Raw genomic sequence first — 18,625 nt, 5'->3', positions numbered from 1 at the left:
TAAAGAGGTACCAATATCAGATGCTAATCTAGGGGTGCTGACTGTTGTTTGGTGTTTTGGGCCATCTGTTAAAAATTGGAAAGCTAGTGCCTCACCTGAATTAACACCAGGCTTGACTCCCATACACCACTAGCAGCACCTGGTCTGTAGTCAGAGGCCTGTGAACAGCCCTGCCACGTGCTCAGAGGGGACTCTAAATTGGCCTTTTCACCAGGAGTTAAAGACAGGAGTGTATTAAATGTATTCTTGGGTGAGTATACAACACTGTTCACAAGCATGGCTGTTCTTAAAAGATCACGCTGCATATGAGGCAGAGAAACAGATGGAAGGTCCCCTTGAGAGTGCTCTACAGCAGAAGTTACAAGCAGAGATAAGGGTCTCCTGGCAAGACAGCTGGCCTTGCCTTGGAGTGGACATGTTCTTAGTATCAACCAGCTTTTAAGTACCGCGTGACTTAATCTGGTAATGCAGGCTGCAGTTCCTGCTGATCCAAATTATCTGCTTTGAGAAAGCAGTAGAGAAAAAGAAGCTACTTTTGTCTAGGCAGCCACTGGGAACATAGAGGAGAACAAAAACAAGTGGAAAAGGCGCTTTAGTGCCTGCTACATCCCAGTCGAGTGCCCAACTTCCCCAGGCAGAGACCACAGCACCTCACACAGCTCATCCTCCTGCACAGCACTTCCCTTTTACTGCCCACTGAACCGCAGCCTTGTGTCCTATTCTCTGTAAAACCTGCTCTTACTTTGTATTTTTTAGGTTGGTTATCAAGCTGGGAGTAATGGACAGCCACTGCCCGCTCAATACATGAATGACCTGGACAGTGCCTTAGTTCCAGTGATTCATGGAGGGGCATGTCAGTTGAGTGAGGGGCCAGTCATAATGGAGCTCATCTTTTATATTCTGGAAAACATCTCATAAGAGGACTTCATTTTCTGTTCAGACCTGTTCCAGCAGCAGTTGTATCTGAATCATTTGCACTTTAAAACTGGAAAATTAAGCTTTTGTTAACACTATTGGGGGAGGGGGGGAGGAGGGAGGGACAGTTGTTCCATAATTCTAAATCTTCTATGCATTGTCAACAAACAGAGGATCAGGGCAGCTTCTATACTACAACATGGCTATGCTATCCTTGCAGCTAATACACTTCTGTTACTGTTTAGAAAAATGCTCATGTTTAAAGACTTACCGTCATGTACTCTAAATGCTCAAACGGGTGCAAAGATCACTGGGGCATAAATAAAAAGTGAAACTCCAATCTTGTACTGTTTGTAGATGGACACGTAAGAAACAACAATCAAGACCTCCATTCTGACCTCATCACAATGCCGTTTGTGGTTATTCTGTAGACATTAAAAAGTAACGTTTACATTATTTTGACCAGATTATTGGTTAAAATACATTTGGAGCAGCCCTTGAGAGATACGGAAAGATTACCTAGCCATAACTACATTTGTATATGCGTCCAAATGAGCAGAAGGGCAGGCATCTCTCTGAAAGCGGTATTACGTAAACTGCAGTTTTGTGTGTGTAATAGGCTAGTTTACTTTTTTCCTCTATTTACTATAAAAACCCCTCACCTTGGCAGATTTCTGTAATCTCCTAGAACAACTCTGCTATTCTGTACTTTGTTTACAAATCTGTATGAAGCAGAGGAAATATTAGCCCTAAAGTGCAGTTGTATCTCATTCCTCTTCCCCAGTAGGTCCTGCTTTTTAAAGAACAGTAACACCCAGGGCAGCTTTAAGTCTCCTCCTTGCTGTATGCTGTAGTGTAACGCTAGTGTCATGTAATACAAGACAGCTTGCACTTCATATTAGCAGCACCATGTAAAAGCTTACCTGTGATAAAAGTATAGAGTGGCTGTTTTTGCATGTTCTGCTGAAAAAGGCTTTCTGGTCAGCTCTGAACACTTGCACTTGGCCCACTGCTCTTGGCCTCACCTGAGAGGGCTTTAGTGAGGAAAGCAGCTGCTCGTGTCTGCCATGACACTGTGAAGCTGGAATTGAGAACTGGCCAGAGGAAATGTGGTTCCACATTCTTACTGTCTCCATGGAAAGCTGCTAACCAGGAGAAAGAGCTGAAAGCAGGAGAAGGGGGTTGGTTTGTTTAGCCATAGCCATGCAAAGCAGCTGTTTTGAGTCCCTCCCAGAAGGGGGGCAAAGGTTTCTCCTCCCATCTATACAGAAAATTAATTTGGGAAGAGAGGGGCTAATTTCTGGCGAACACAGTATCTCAGACATTGCATCGTCCCTGCTCGCAGTCAGTTCTGGTGGATGCAGTGGGGATTAGTTTGGTTTTCCTGTACGTGCGTAACACAAGCGTCCTTTCAAATATAAAGGGAAGTGCAAGGCTACTGTGAGACTGATGCTATATTTTTTAAACAAATATACAGCATTAGTTGGGCAAAGGAAAAGGTAACTGTACATGTAGCAATGTATTTTATGTAAAGACAGCACAGTATATGTACAGAGTGCATTTGTGAATAAACGGCTACTGCTTTTTAAAGAAAAGCAAAGTCTGACACATCCAATATTGCAAATTACAGCTGTCACCACCCAACACTTGGAGAAGGCAGGCCAGAGAACTGGGGTCCAACTCCAGGAACAAAAGCTGGCCAGCAAGAGGTAGCGCACTACTACACTTAAAAGGGTAAGTGTTACATCAAAGTGAAACCTTACCTCTGGCATTGCAGAAAAGGTGGCTGGCTTAATGCGGCTTACTTGATGTTTCATGATGGACAAACCTTAAGCTATTACACAATCACTAGCCTTCCTATGTATTCGTGCAGCAGAGCAGGACTAAGGGTACTTTCAGACTCCCCTCTGCATGCTGTTTTTGCACACTTTGGGACACAGCGCAGCACTACATGGTGTAGGCAGGATTCAGTATCTGGAAGAGCGTTCCATCATTATTTGAGCGTAATAATGTTCCTTCTAGAGCCTGCACTCCAGCTTTGCTACAGCAGCGGCTTTCCAGTTACTTTAGTTGCATTGTTATGCTTAATAATGCGGTAAAAGAGGTGAAAAATCTTTATCTTCTCTTCCTTTGCCCCAGAAGTCTTTTAGGTTTGGATTATGTTTGTGCAAAACACAATCAACTGGTGACTGACATGTTTGCTTCAACCATAGCCTTTTAAATGACCTTAATTACCATGTTGTTAAGAAATGAGTACTTGTTTTAGAAAAAAATTGTACTTTTAAAATTCAGTTAGTTAACACTGCAAAAAACTGCATATTATATTTTTATTTTCAACATGTAGTTTTGTATATTAAATTTATTGAAATAAAAACTAAACACTGTATTGTCTTCATCTGCTCAGGAAGACAGAGGCAGCGCTGCCTTACTTGTCTGGACTCTTTTCTGTCTACAAACTTGCCCTACCTAAACAGCTGGTGCAGGAGCGCTCCGACTCCCCAGTGCAGGCACATCCTCTCCTTTGAGATCCGTTGTTTCTCTTAGCTCACAGAGATGTAAAAACACAAACATATTTGGTACCGTTTTTTGTATGCTGCTGATCAAAAGCATTCCTGAAAATAGTCATTGTCCAGTTTTCTACGTGACAAAGAGTGGCTATTTTCCCCCTCACCTGGAAGAACTGTAAAAGCCTATTTTTGTAAAAATACAAGGAGTATTTGGGAAGCAGCAGAGTCTAGTGTACTTTTTTCCCCTCCTTTTTTAAATTAAAAAGAAAAAAAAAAAAACAACCCAAAAAACCAACAAGAAACAGAAAAAGGATGAAGGCACAGTACCCGGGCTGCACTGAACAAGCAGTGCAGGAAGCCTGGCAGACAACCGGTAGCCAGAACAAGAATGTAGATCTGTAAACGCCTGCTGCTAAGAAGTCTTGCATTCTTTTCTTCTGAAAGGCAGCATCCCATTGAACTTCATGTTGCAATGGCATGCATAGAGGAGGGACACACCGCCCCTAGAGACTGCCGCCGGAGTTCTCTCTCCTCTATTTTAGGAAACAACAACAAAAAAAAAAAACCCAAGCAGGCCTTGATAAGAGAGAACAGAAAAAGCAGTAGCAGACCGTTCACTGTATCACACTGGCTGCTCGTACACTTGAAAAAAAATGAATTCTAGTAAAGGTCTTACCTGTGACTTGGCTGAAAAGTTTTTGCACTGCCTCAGGGAATTTTTAAGGGGCTAAACTTTATACACACCACTATGCATAGTTAATGTAACATTCGTCCTGGTGCTACGTTAGTAGTCCCACATTAAGGCAATTCTGTCTATTTTGTGTAGACTAGTAACAATCCCCTGCAGCAGCAAATTTCCAGAGCCTTTCATTTGCCTTAAAGTTATTAATAAGCATTATGGCTGTTATCAAAGTAGACATTAGATTCAGTAGTGCATTCATTTAACATCTTTGGTGCTTGCAGCTAGCAGCATCTTTCTACATACGTTCATCCCACATCTTTTAACATTCCAATGGATCTGGGGAAAAAAAAAAGCAAACAAAACCCAACAAAATTACTCGATGCAGTACTTAACAGATGTTTACAATTCAAGGTCACATTATATGTAAAATACCGACATGAATTTTCTGGATGGTCAACTAGAAAAATCAATGGAGCAAAATGATTAAGCTCTAGTGATTGAAAATGCTTAGGTGTCCAGTCACAGCACATGGCCAAGTTGTTACTTCAGATACGGCCATCAAACGTGTCCCTCACAGCCTAACTGCGAACCTCACGGGCAGCTTACTGGGCTTACTCCAGGAGTAAGCCCAGCTTACTCCTGGGCCGTGAGGAAGAAATCACTAGACAAACAGTCCCTTTGGTGCTACAGATTCAGACTCATGTATTGAAACAAGACCTCTCAATTTGTGAAGTCTAACATGATTTGGAAGCAAAGGTGTGGGAAACAGGTGATGTCGCTGTGAACCTGAACTGCCATTTATAAAAGCAAAGCAAAACAATATGCTAAGGCAGACGGAGCACAGAGACTTCAGGAGCTCAAGTGAAGGAAGAAGGATCGCTTACTAGAAACTGTATTTATACATCATCTGTTTTCCATGAGAAAAAGTGAGGTTTGTTCCATGCTCGTACAGCAAAGTCATGGTCCAAGAGGAGGCCTCTACATGCTATCACAGTACAATGAATACCTGCTCAGAAGGGATCAACGCGGTCATACCCCTGCCGATAACACCCTACGACTGCAGGCAATTTGCATGCGCACCGAAGGGAGAACTGACTGTCCCTAGCGAGTCAGTGTCCTCTCCATGGTTTTATGAACATACGCTGTGGGAGAAGCGAGGACCTAAGCTTCAGGGTATCAGTGATTGTGTCCAACTAATCTGAATTTCTTTCAAACATCAGACACATACATAAAAGTAGGCTGAATTAGAGATTCCACAGGCAGATGGACTTCTGGTACTCATCTTTGAGTAACTTTATGTAGAAAAATCACTTTTAAAAAAAAGACACCAGAATTTTTGGTATTTATTTGCTTTTGTTTTTTTTAAGAAGGGATAATTTGTGATACCTAAAAAGCAGAGTATGAGACAGGAAGACAAGCTCCAAAACCAAGCAGTTTCCACAGAGGCTGCCAAGAAGAGGAAGCCTACCTCTTTTTCATCCTTCTAATACGCAGCCACTTTGGCAGCACACAGCTCCTCTTCCACACTTGATATGAGCACAGTGGGCACCAGGCACAGTCCTTCAGGTAGCCTGTATTCAACTGCACAGTTTCTCCCTGCCCAGAATTCTCAAGTATCCAGAAGAAAGCCTATCTCCAATAGTTTCCCTTTCAGATGAAGTCAAGCAGACTTTCATGGGACAAACGAATGCCGCTCTCTAAGCTTCTGGTAGGGGAATAAGGGTCCTTGCTAACTCTGAAAGGTTTTTTGCTAACGATAAGGACGGACAGAAAGCACCCTCCCTCCTAGAAAGGGCTCGCCAATCTTATTTTCTAAATTTTACTCTAAGTAAAGGTGATGCTAGAAGCTCTCCCTGTATTTCAAGTGATTGTGAAATAGTATCTTTGATAGACAAACTAATCAGAGATTCTGTAACCTCATTTCTGAAATTATGTCAGCTCACCACTACAAATATAAAGATGAATGGTATCAAAGTCAGAGCTATGTAATTAGGTCAATGTCAACAAAAGACATTATTCAAGCAGAGTTTATCTGTAGCCCTGTCAAGTTCTTGCCAGACCATCTTTAGACACAGAATTCATACCTCGGATAGAACTAATGTTCAAGGACGAGCCAATTTTCTGTAATTGTTTGAAGATCTTGACCACTGAGGGGCTCCCTGAGTCTCACTTTTACCTCCAGTTTCCCTCCAGTGGGCTTTCTGCCATCAAAAATCTGAAAGAACCACAAAAAGGAGAGCAGTTAGCACATATAGGAATGATAATGTCCAACTACAGTGCCTCAGGCAACCATTAATCCCCACGACTAAAAGATGACAGAGATCACCTGCAGGCGACTGCAATGCTGGGAGGTGTCGCAGCCGCGTGCTTCCCCGGATTCATAATTCAGCAGAGCCGGTTCTCCACACAACCCGTGCAAGGCGGCTGCGCCAATGGCTGCACTACCACTGCCTGCCGCGCACCAAGCCCCCGAAGTACAAATGGACTCCATGGGCAGCTCAGAGGATGCTAAGGGCAGCGGTGTCCTGAGCATGTCTGTGATGCAGCCCAAGGGATTATTTTTTTCAAGGTTCCACTTAGTGATCTCCTACTGGATCTTAAGGCAGCTCTCTATCCACTCTGTCAGTCTTCACTGAACCCTTTGATCTGTTAGCTACCAACACCAATATTTTTGGGAATCATCTGAATTTCTGGTCCTGGCAAAGAAAACTATCTTGACAGAGAAAATTTGCAGAAGAGAGTCCCCAAGAAGTTCCCAGTACCAGAATAGTCACAGCTAAGACAAACTTCAAGAGACGATAAAATCAAGAACAGCCCACTGTTTATCAAACTCATCTAATACAAAACTGTGAGCTGTATACAGACACATTTATGCAATGTGAATATTCATTTTCCCTTTGTGTTCAAATACTACTTACTAGAAGAACACACCTCACCCAGAAAACATACCTCGATGATCTCTCTAACTTCACATTCTGATTCCAGCTTTTCCAGTTTCAAGTGTGCTGTCCCCACCTGCTTGTCACTTCTGAAAAAGGACCTGCAAGGGGCAAACCCTTAGTGAACTAGACTACAAGGACAAGATATGGAAGTACTCATTTTTTAATTATTCTTTTGCAACCAAATTAAAGATGAGGACAGTAGTGAAGAAAAACAATCAACTAAACTAGCACTTGGAATGGCAGCAGCTTTCATCCCTGCACAGGGCAACAGGGAAGAATGGCCTCACAGCCAGGACAGACAGCTATCTTCTGCAACAGGCTGTTTAATAGAACAGGCTGAAAAACTTCACAAGGAAGTTGCACCTCTCATCAAAACAAACATTTCACAGGCACACGCTGGCTTTGGCAAACTGCTTATTAGAAAAAAGTCGCATGAACCATTCTGTTTCATTTTGATAAATCAAAACACTCAATTTCAACAAGTAAGAACATTTCATTTCAGCTATTGTTTTGATTCACCTTCATACTGGTAGTTTTAACAGTCAAGAACTATCATGTTAGAATTTCTAGTCTGCTGAAATTAAACACAGAGTATTTTTATCCTGCAAGGAAAACAATCAACTTTTCTCTGCTACAGTCACTTCTGTTTAACAGTTTTATCAGCAAGAGATCCATCTTTACCTTAACAGAGACAGGTGGTACAACCCTTACCCAGACAAACTCCTCCAAAAAGGCAACAGCTAAGACTAAAATATGCTAATTCCACAGAAGTGTTCAGCTCAGCGCACTGGATTTCTTTGCCTGCATCCAAGCACTTCCCTGAATCAGTCTCCAAAAGGTTTGATAAACAACTAAAATCTAGAGATTCTGGAGGTAGGAAAGCCAACCAGCCATGCCCGTCAGATTTTAGACAGGAAATCTGCCAAGAATTCAGAAACTTCCTTTTTTAAGCCATTCTATTTAGGAAAAAAACAAGCAAACCAACCAACCAACCAACCAACCAAAACAAACCAGCCCCAAAATATCCACCCTTCTTCCTATTATCATTAAGAGATATTAAGATATTACCAAGTAAGCCTTAGCATACACAATGAAAACTCTGAAGATTATTACATGGAGCCTCATGACCATGTCATCTGTGGCAACAGCAACCAGTATATTAATACACAGACCTGATGCTGCCATCAGTGCCTACAATTTCCAAGTGAACATCTGTGAACCCGATGGTCTAAAATCTCTGACTGGAAAAGGAGTAAGGTTGTTTCCTCACATCCACTGCCTCAATGACTGCTTCATTCATATATTCTCCAAATAGCTCATAATCAGCCACAGTATAAGAAACCTGTCATCCAGACTTTAACCTCACTTTCTGGCTTGCGGGTTCAGAAACAGTGTCAGGAACGCTACGGCTCATGTGGCACCTAGGTCTCTATAGATGAGGATGACAATGGTCTGGTACCGTTAGCCCAGGTTGCAGCGAGCTCACAGTAGGGACCTCAGACACTTCTAGATGAGATAAAGAGTGCAAGACCACTACTACTCTGAATGCACTGGAACGTGCAGCTGGTCACTGTTAGGAAATGCATCTCTTCCAAAAACCTGTTGCTGAAGGACTTGAAAGACTCCAGCTCAGTTGTTCAGGTTACTTCTTATTCATCAGTTTGTCCATCTCAACATAAATTGCTGTAGTAAAGAAAAACAATGTCACAAGTACCTCAAGGGCTGATAGTGCTGCCTCCAAACACGATCCCTGTGAATTTTGTTGACAGAAAGCCTTCCAAAGATGAGACTGTATTCTCCATTGATGAGACTACAGTAGACTCACAAAATAATTTAGAAAAGTTCAGAATTTATTAGCTTACATGACAGAATACTTCCTTTACTTCACAAGCACCTTAAAATTAAGAAGGATTATGTAATTGTACTGCAGGATGTTGGACACTTTGTTCATAAACTTAAAAAGAGAATCAGCAATTCTTCTAGCTGAATTTTTTAAAAGCATTTTTCCATTTTATAATTCAAGAAATAGTGAAGACCGTTTCATCCCTGATCAGTTCTAGAGGGTATGCAGTGAAGAATGTGAACTTGCTCTAGGCCATGGCTTCAGAAACAGCTCTGGGGAAATCTCTTTTTATCTTCAGAAGCTTTTAGGAGAGGTTTAAGGAGAGACTTTTCCTTTGGAAAAACACATTGCTGCGTTTTTACTTGAAAGTGTTTTTTAAACTGAAGTTTAATATATATGACCTGAAACAAGTCTCTCTTGCTCACTGAGAGAAAATAATTCTTGGGAGATGGTTAAAGAGCTATCAGAGACCCCAAAACTACAACATCTACAAGCATTTCTGAAAGTATTATTCATTTATAGTCTTGAAGAAAGATAGAGAGCCGTCTTTAGAAAAGAGTCTGGATCACTTAATCCTCTCCTTTCTCCTGAGAAGATGGCCAGGGGAAGGTGATCAGTGGGCATTTTTTCTTCTTCTCCTTCCCTGTTGCTATTTGCCCAGGGGAACTGCCACCCCTCCACCCCAATCCAGAAACAAGCATATATTTAACTTGTTAGATTCCTGTTCTAAGAACAACAACAAAAAAATCTCAGAACCAGAGAAGAGACAACTTGCATGGATTTTTTTCACTAATCTTCTAAAAGTCTTCAAAGGCAAATCTGGAGCTGGCATACAACTCATGAATCACTGGAGAGTGTTTCCCAATGGGTGAACTTAAGCCTGAGCTCAGACCTTAAAAACAAGTACAGTTCCAGCTGGTAAGAGAACAGGATATGCCCCATATGCACAACACTATGTAAAAAATGGGGAAAAAGGTTTTAAACAAATGTAAACACTTAACAGTTCTATGCAAAAGAGACAGGATCTCTAACGGTGAAATCTTGAACAACAGAGCAGTCAGGATTGATAAAGAAAGAGGAAGAAAATTAGCTTTTGCTTCAATGGAGATGTAAATGGAAGATCTGGAGTAAAAACAATGGGACTTTAGCTCACAGATTAAAACATCTACAATTCGAAAACCATCTTGGAGAACCTGTAGATCATTTCTGCATGTCCCAGCAATAGAAACAAAGAATAGCACAAAGAGCCACTGAGACAAAAACAGGTTATCTAACATCTCATCCAAGTCATGGATCACAACCAGCTCAGGGATTAGTGAATACAGGCCACTCTGATTTTGAATAAATCAGTAAGAGCCTAGACGCAGGATGATTTCCCTGAACGTTACCAGTTGTTAACATCCATCTCATCATCTTGATCTCTGAGACGAGGGGAGTCTGTCTCTCTCAAGAGAGTCTAACAGTTTGCTAGCAGTGTTCGGTAAATATTGTAAGATCCTCAGAATGAAGATAAGTACAAAAACATAACACTAGTTCTGCCACCATCTGTCATCCCCTTTACTGCTGTTAATGTTTTGTTGCCACTTGTACTTCATTATTCTACAAAGTTATCCCATATAACACTTAAATCTTCTAGTCCTGATGACTAAAACCAGACTGGATAAGAATCAAAACAATTTGAAGCTGAATCATTACCTTCTCAGTCTCATCAGTTCCTCTTAATGCACTAATCCTCAACTGATCTGCCAGTTATGAACCAACATCACTGAGCTTCTGCCTTTTTTTCACTTCCACAGGGGAAGATACAGAGCTCAGGCACATTTTGAAAAGAGTTCTCAGACATGAGAACTAGACAACTCTTTATTGCTAGCTTAAAAATTGTGCTTCATAAATTTCAGCTACCACACTCTTCAACTGAGAAGCAATGAGGGGGGAGCAAACTGTAGACTTACCCTTTATGAAATACTTCAAATTTAATTCCTTTGGACCGAATTGCTCGTCGAAAACCTCTGTGATTTCGGTTGATGTTCAACTTAAACAACTGGTTATATTCTACAGTCAAGATATAGAAAAATGAAGCTGTGAAAGTCAAACTATATGGAGTGCTCTATAACATTCATGTACTCAGACCTCTGTTTATCTCAGTTTGGCCTGAAAGACACTTCACATCCGTATGAACCTCCTCCTCAGGAGGTTATTTCAGTAATTAACAAGTTAGTGTCCTTGTGCAACAGTTTATCTCTGTCATCCCCACTTTACAGGGACAGAAACCAAACTGCAGAAAAAGAAGTCATCATGAGGAGGTGACAGCAAGTTACTGGAGAGCCAAAACTGGATAATCTAGGTCTTTCGGCAATTAAACAGAGCGTCTGTGGCTAAGGAAAAGGTGCAAAATAATAAGGAAAAAGCATAGGAAGGTTGGCATGACTGGGAAGGGGTGTTTTGATAATGTAACTAATACTGTTTTAACACCAGTTTCATGAATGAGCGTGACAAGAGCTATGCCACAGGATACCTTTGTATCAGAAAGTCTCACAACATTGTACGACTACAGTTCGAAGATTTATCTGCTGTGCTACCCAGGAACACTCATCTCTGCTTGTCAACATGGGAACCCAAAACATTACAGTTAAGTGGCTGCTCAGCAAGTGCAGATCAAGTTATTGGAAGACTTGGAACACAGCTCTCAGTATCAGAGCTTCAGGACTTCTGCTCTTAACAGAAAATTATATATAAACTCAAAAGAGAGAGAGATATATAGAGAGAGAGATATATATCTCTTGAGATAAATTCACAACTAGTAATTTGGATACTGAATTCAAAGTTGTTTTGATACTAGATGGCTGCTTACTGCAAGAATTGAAAAAAATAATATAGCAATAAACCAAACTCAGAGTGCAAGATGATCAATTCTAGAATGCATGATGAGTCTAATACTGGTATTCAATGGCTAGGTACAAAGGGATATTTTTCAAAATGTACAAAGAAAGTATCTTAGTTGGTTTCAAGACACATTGTATTTTTTTTTTTTAAAAATCTATTTCTGCAATGATGCTTTGTCAGGTTTAGAAATGTTAGCTGATTAGCAAAAATCATGAAAGAATTAGCAATCTCACAAGACAAAACCTGACTGAAGAAGATCTGATCCATGGAAATGTTAAAATAAATTTTCTTTATTAAATAAGTTAAATTACTGATTTATCTGACCCATCTCCTAGCAGGGTTGACAGCAACAGCTGGAGCATGACTGGTAACTTGATGATTTCACTAACTCGTAACACAATAACTACCACCAATATTGGGATGAGGGTGAAGAAACTGCCAACACAGCTGGACTTCACCCTCCAACAAGCCCTTTCATAAGGAAGAAGAAAAAAGGTGGTGGGAGGCCCTCTGGCCTGATTCACAGTATGACACTAGCCTGTACTCTCCAGTCATTCCTAAGGTGCAATGTTTTTCCCTCCATCCCAGAAAAAGTACTAACCTGGAGAATTGTTATTGTTAATTACAGGTGTTTTACTCTTTTGAGGTTGCTCCTATTAAGAGAGACACACATTACATAAAACCATCAGATATTGTTTCAAAATACAGACTAGTAACCGTTTTTATTACCAGCTCTTTTTTATACCTATACAAGAAACATGAGGTTTAGAGGGTTATCTGCATGATAAGAAGAGTCATGGTACATTCAAGACTAAAATATTTGGATTTCATTGTGGTTACGAGTATAATACTAGATAAAGAATAAGCCAAAACATTACATTAAATATAAGAGCCACAGATAAGCTACATGGTCACACTCAATTCAGTCCAATCATCATAAAGTTACTGACTGCAGCTGTTAAACTACATGATAAACTGTGCACGTTCCACGACACAGTAATTCTGTTCCTTCTGCATTAGTTAGAATAATAAGCTACACAAGGAATTCATCACAAATCATTCAGGGAATTGCCCTACTATTATTTTGCCTGACAATCAATCTGCCACCAAAATGAATTAACTTTTAACCTAAAGCGGAGTACAAACGAAATCTCTGGGGACTGAACAAGGACAACGTGACCTAATTATTGCAGCTACTTTGCAAAACTGATTTCAGCTATGAAGGAGAAAGGTGATGTATTTGACTATTGGCTAAGCAGTAGAGATCCAGCTTTTTTTTAAACAAAGAAAAATAGATTAAAAGCAACTACGCTGATTCTTACTTATTCCCCAGAAAATTACTCATGCAGACCAATTCCGTTTTCAGCCACCCTAATGGGGGACAGACGGACTCCTCCATTAAGGCCTCACGTAACTCAAACCTAAACACAAATCTGATCTGACCATCATCAATTTCCCACAGGTAATTGAATTTATTTTAGTGGAATTGCTGCAAAATTTATTAGGAGGTAAAAATCTAGGCTCTGCACTCTCACAGGGCTAAGTATTAGTCCTATAAGAGCAAAGGTTGGTTTTGCCCTACAGAGAAAGCAGAAGCCCCAGCACTCCTACTGATCATAAGACTAGACAGCCCTCTTTAGAAGCCCGTCTAGCTCAATGGTTTCAGTATTTTTCAGACCAGAGACTGCTTTTAAAGGTGAGGGGAACAGGATGACACTGGGGAGTTTCAAGGAAAGAAGCAATATATATATGTATACATATTTTTTTATATACATACACATATATACATACACATAAGTATTAATTAGTAAAGCCAAGAAACTCGTATGGCCTAAGTCCTTTCTCCAGATATGCACATATATATTTGCCAATTAAATCACCAGGAGTCACGTGCATTTATTTGATGACAAAGATTAACCTTTTCAGTCCATTTCTATAATTATAAGAGATGTCCAAAAGCAATGCCTTTAAAAGTTTGTTTTCTTAAAGGAATGGGAGGGAGGGAGATCTCCCTCTAATTCCTTTAAGAAAGGAATTATTCCTTTAAGAAAGGAATTAGAGGGAGATCACATCTAAGGCGGCCCCTCTCCCCTACAGACAACTTTGCATGCCCTTGTGTTTGGTTGAAGTTACCAGTGCGTTTGTGCCCCTAAAAGAAATTAACTCCTACAAATTTTGCAAACACTGGAAACAGTCTGGTTAGTGCCTTCAGGGGGGAAAGGTGCGCATGGCTTAGCCCTGTGAATGCTGTTTAGCAGTAAGCTGGTGGTCAGCCAGCTAGAGAACATGCAAGCCTGAAGCAGACACCACACCGCTAAGTGTAAGGTGTGGAGAACATCAAAAGAAAGGTGCAGCAAAGCTTAAATCTGCAGGAAACAGATTCAGCAGTTCTGTTTCTCAGAAAGAGTTTCTGTTTGAAAAATAAATTCAGGTGGTATGCCTAGAAGTGTTTTCCTTTTCTAGAAGAAAACCTACACTTCCCCCTTGAAGCCCTCACAAGCTAATACAGTGGCAAAGGGTCACAGAGTGAGGAACAGAAGAGCCAGGACACACACTCACCGCACTCGGGTACTGAAATTCAAACTTCACAAATGCATCCAAATCTCTTGGTGAAACACCTGAATGAGACAACAACCAGCCAATCCAAACAGCCAATACAGATATTTTCATTTCATCTGTTATGTTGGGGAGGATTTTCAAGAGCACCTAACTGATTTTCAGTAGGACACATGACCTGTCTCTTGACAACTGAAGAGACACCATCCATGAAAAACCCATCCATCAAACCAAAATCCACAGAAAGCTGGCATCCAAAGGAAAACATCTACTTTTCTTAACGCTGCTGTTAGTCCTGCGACAGTCTAGCGCAGATGGTTTACAAGCTCCCAGAAACAAGGGACTAAAAGCAGGAACGTTGGCAGGAGCAACTCCTCTCTACTGAAGGGTCAATAGACATTAAGGTGTTGCAGAGTTAAGGCAGGCACTCATAACAAAACAGGAGATAAACATGAAACTTAAAACTATGACACAGTTATGAGCAAACCCAGGACAACTTAAGAGTTCTTCCCTCTGTCCAGATGGAACCCAGATTCTCTTTATTCTTCCAGGTTGTTTGCTTTTTTAAATACTGTTTAAAGGGTTTTTGGGGGCTTGAGCCTGAAATCTGGTTATTTTGTTTTAACGAGTACTGGCTACAAAGGTCTTGAAGTGGTCTTCAAGGTAGAAAAATCTCATTCCCCACTACCTTCCTTACCTAACTTAGAGGAAAACACCCACACGCCCTTTTGAGTACATACCTGGCGGAGCTGGTAGGTTTATTCCCCTGACAATAAGAAGGTGCATTTCTGTACTGTTGAGCTCAGAAAATATCCTGTGAAAAAATAAAGACAAAAAAAGTATATTCATCCTGGTAGTCCACCACCACCTGATCCACTGTCAGACCAGGATGCCACTGGTATTTGTCAGACCTTTTTCAATAGTGCACTCCTACATAGATCATATCCATAAATTACAAAAGAGCAAGGAAAGAGCACAAACAGAGATAAACACATCTCTGAGGTATAGTGAAAAATGCCACCAACAAAGCCCAAAGGCAACAGGATTGAGGGAGAAATACATAGGAAGGAAGAGTGGCTGAAGTAGCAGAATATAAGACATGAAGCTGGAGATATTTTGAAAACAGAAGAACCCAGAGGAGAAGTTAGAGAACAACTTCTTTGTATATAAGTTTTTGAAAGTGTCCTTTCAGGAATGCAGAGCCTAACCCTAGGTGCCACCTGAGTTTGCTGAAGCCCACAATTCCCTAAACAAGAGCTAGAAACCAGAAAACTCATTCCAGCCTGCCTGAGAAATCCCTTTGTTTTTCCACACCTTATCATTTTAAAGGTTCTTTCCTCAAAGTGATGGCTTGGAGGATCCATTCCTTGCGCTCGTGCAAGCTGTAAGATGTCCATGTCCTTTTTACAACCTTGTGCCAGTTTCTCAAACCTATAGAAAAGGCAAACGCACAATAGAAAAGCTACACACACCCCGGAACATCAAACAGAGCATTCTGCCAGATACAGGCCACAGAGTAAGCCTCAGACCAGAGGCCTGAGAGCAACTTGGAGATGCAGGCCTCACAGTTACTGACCCTTTCACATAATGAGAAGCTTACCAACCTAAACCCCCATCATCTTTAGGGGGGCCAGGCAGACTCAGGCCTGAAATGACCACACTGTGGAATGATTAACAGCAGGCAGTGGGTCTTACCGAGTCGTTTCTGCTACATTTCCCAGATGCATGAATTGCTTGGAATACTGCAAACACCTCTGTCAACAGAAACAAAACCAAACAAATACAGATGCACTCAGTGATCCTTACACACAGATTCACAGAATCGTATAGGTTGGAAAAGACCTATAAGATCGAGTCCAACTGTAAATTCATGACTAGCAGAGAGTTTTGAGGTTGATGACAACCTAATTTAAGAAAAGCCAAGAGTTTTCCCAAGTCACCCAAAACCATCCACCCCCCACCCCCACAGTCCTTTAAACCCAAAGCTGAGCACAGCATTTGTTTGAGCTGTTCTGCCCTATTACTTTTTAATCACTTAATTTCTAGATAAAAGGTTCACCCAAGAGCTAGTCTTAATCATTCGGGTGCTACTTTCAAACTTGAGTACTCATATTTAATAGTGATAATTTGATAGTCCCAAGCCTCCAAGCACACCCTCTGACTTCAACTAGCAGAGAATCCAACTCTGAAAATTTTCCATGTTAGGGCACACAAAATCAAAAGTATTTTAAAAGAAAAACGAAAGACCCCACAGAAACAATGATGGGACTGTAGTATTAATAAAACCCAGAAAAATGTAAAAAAAAAACCCAAAACATTTCTAAAAAAAAGATAAAACAGTCACCTCGTGTTGGTCCTTCAGCAATTTTATCAGCTGTGCATATACTTCATCTGCTTTCTGAGACAGTCTGACATCTTCATGGTGTATGAAGATAAAATCACCCTCATCATCTGTAGGGGGTGATGGCAGCTGCAACACAAGAACACCACATTTCAGAGCCCTCATAGAAAAAGACAAAGTATACAAAAAGCAGTCAGAATGTATGGAAAGGTCAGTGAAAGGAGATGGGTTGTTCTTCTTCTCAATGCAGTTCCAACCCAACCACTACTTATACCGCTGCCTGATGACTGTTTAAGTCTTAAAACCCTGCACAATGTCTTACAGGCCTAGTTCCCTGATTATTCAGGTCAGGAGAGCTATTACAGTGCAGTTTGGTTTCCCCATCTACCCAAATACCAAGAGAAACCAGGGCATCACTGTATCACATGCACCTGATCCTCATCCCAAAATGGAGTCAGGACACAGCTAAGAGATGTACTCACACCCTAAGCCCAGGGAACACTTCCAAGCTGCATGGTTTAGGTGTGCCATTGTAAATCAAGGAGCAAATGGTTCATGGAGACTAAATTTTTTCAAAATCTGGCACACTTGAGGAGCAGCAGAGGAAACAAAATAAAACAAAAATACAGGGGAATTTCAGGGCTCAGTATCCAGATTTGTCACTTGAGCAAACTAACTTAATTTGTGTCAAGAAATATTTATTAAATCATTCACTGTTTGAAGTAAGCACTTAGATGTCCAGGAATATTAAATAAAGCAGAATACTAACAGTCCTACTAACCTTGGAAATATCAACAGGTTTGCCACATTTTGCTTGCTCAATCTTTAGGTCAAAGCTCTTAGCTGTTCTGAGATACATCTTAGCCTGTTCAAGGTTATTTTCCTTCTTTGCTTTGATGGCTGCCTTCATGTATTGCTTCTTTCTGGTCTCCAGAAATTCCAGCTGTTCCTTAGCTGAAAAACAGTTGTATAAAAACCCTCACTCATCTGACACTGCTGTGCCCCTGAAACAGGTTCATCACGTTCAATTTATAGCCAGAGAAAGGTCAGTAAAAGTATAGATATCAAATAAGGACATTTCCTTACTGCACCTAATTGTTTCTTGGACAGTTTCAATTTCAAGTCTCAGAAAAAGAAACAAACTTCCTTATATCATGGCATTTTTCATCAAAAAGCCTTGTAGCACTTCACAAGTGTCACAATAGTAATTACAGCCCCTTATTTGCAGGCAGGAGACAGACTCCAGTACAGCTGATTGGTCCAAAGCAGAAGCTGAATTCAAACTTTCAGCTTGACATGTTAACTTCTAAAAGACAGTGAATATTACGAGCATCTTCTGTACTCATTTCTTCCCTCTCCCCTGATCTGTCAGAAAAAACCCAGATGAATCAATGTGCAGGCACATTCAGACGTATCACCTCTGCTTATTTGTAATTCCTTGCCATCTTAATTTCTTATTCATTCTTGGGTCTCCTCTTTCCCTCCCAAAACAGTAAGGACAACCACACAAGTCAGAAAAGACTGCTTTACATTGTACCAGGTCAGTACATCCTGCCTCTTCTTATGCCTCACTTAGGAAGTGGTACAGCATGAGCTGATTACAGCCATTTCGAAAGATACTCATATTGTATTCACCACTGCACTCTACTCGTGATTACACAAGCTAAACAGCACTTGCAAGAGGTGCCTGTCTCAGCAAATATACCAATGACTCTCACACTATGTTCACTGCTGTCAGATGACAATCAACTTATTCCCATCCTTGCAAAAGAGCCCACTGTTCTGCTGCTGTGAGCAATTTGCCCAGTCAGCCAAAACCAAACTAATTAGACAAGGTAGCTAGCCCAGATTCCACCGAGACAAAACCCACAGTGTGCTCTGTGAGGCTGAGACACAGAGCACAGGTATTTGCAAAAAAAAAAAAATCTGTGGAGAATGGACTGAGCAAAGCCATTA

The 18,625-nt window shown here is 40.9% G+C and overlaps 2 protein-coding genes across 8 annotated transcripts in view; one reads left to right on the top strand and one right to left on the bottom strand.

Annotated features, from left to right (window-relative positions):
- ZFYVE9 (zinc finger FYVE-type containing 9) overlaps positions 1 to 3,200 on the top strand; it is a 63,786-nt gene extending 60,586 nt beyond the window's left edge. For 3 of the 4 annotated variants that reach the window (XM_072868869.1, XM_072868867.1, XM_072868868.1), the window contains one exon: positions 757 to 3,200. In XM_072868869.1, the coding sequence (XP_072724970.1) occupies positions 757 to 918 (162 nt within the window). In that variant the 3' untranslated portion in view covers positions 919 to 3,200. The remainder of the gene's footprint in view (positions 1 to 756) is intronic. The other variant, XM_072868870.1, reaches the window with a different exon arrangement.
- Positions 3,201 to 3,289: 89 nt separating this feature from the next.
- Positions 3,290 to 18,625, bottom strand: part of CC2D1B (coiled-coil and C2 domain containing 1B) — a 35,637-nt gene continuing 20,301 nt past the window's right edge. For 3 of the 4 annotated variants that reach the window (XM_072868871.1, XM_072868873.1, XM_072868872.1), the window contains exons 15-25: positions 17,451 to 17,623; positions 16,673 to 16,798; positions 16,024 to 16,082; positions 15,643 to 15,759; positions 15,069 to 15,142; positions 14,332 to 14,390; positions 12,374 to 12,425; positions 10,842 to 10,941; positions 7,054 to 7,144; positions 6,189 to 6,319; positions 3,290 to 4,440 (exon numbers count right to left, since the gene is read on the bottom strand). In XM_072868871.1, coding sequence (XP_072724972.1) covers positions 6,200 to 6,319; positions 7,054 to 7,144; positions 10,842 to 10,941; positions 12,374 to 12,425; positions 14,332 to 14,390; positions 15,069 to 15,142; positions 15,643 to 15,759; positions 16,024 to 16,082; positions 16,673 to 16,798; positions 17,451 to 17,623 — 971 coding nt within the window. In that variant the 3' untranslated portion in view covers positions 3,290 to 4,440; positions 6,189 to 6,199. Of the gene's footprint in view, positions 4,441 to 6,188; positions 6,320 to 7,053; positions 7,145 to 10,841; positions 10,942 to 12,373; positions 12,426 to 14,331; positions 14,391 to 15,068; positions 15,143 to 15,642; positions 15,760 to 16,023; positions 16,083 to 16,672; positions 16,799 to 17,450; positions 17,624 to 18,625 lie in introns of those variants that run through there. The other variant, XM_072868874.1, reaches the window with a different exon arrangement.

The sequence above is a fragment of the Ciconia boyciana genome, chromosome 7 (genome assembly GCF_034638445.1).
Source record: "Ciconia boyciana chromosome 7, ASM3463844v1, whole genome shotgun sequence".
In the NCBI taxonomy this organism is placed as follows: Eukaryota; Metazoa; Chordata; class Aves; order Ciconiiformes; family Ciconiidae; genus Ciconia; species Ciconia boyciana.
Note: the sequence above shows the minus strand (reverse complement) of the source record. Positions and strands in the feature narration are given on the sequence as shown.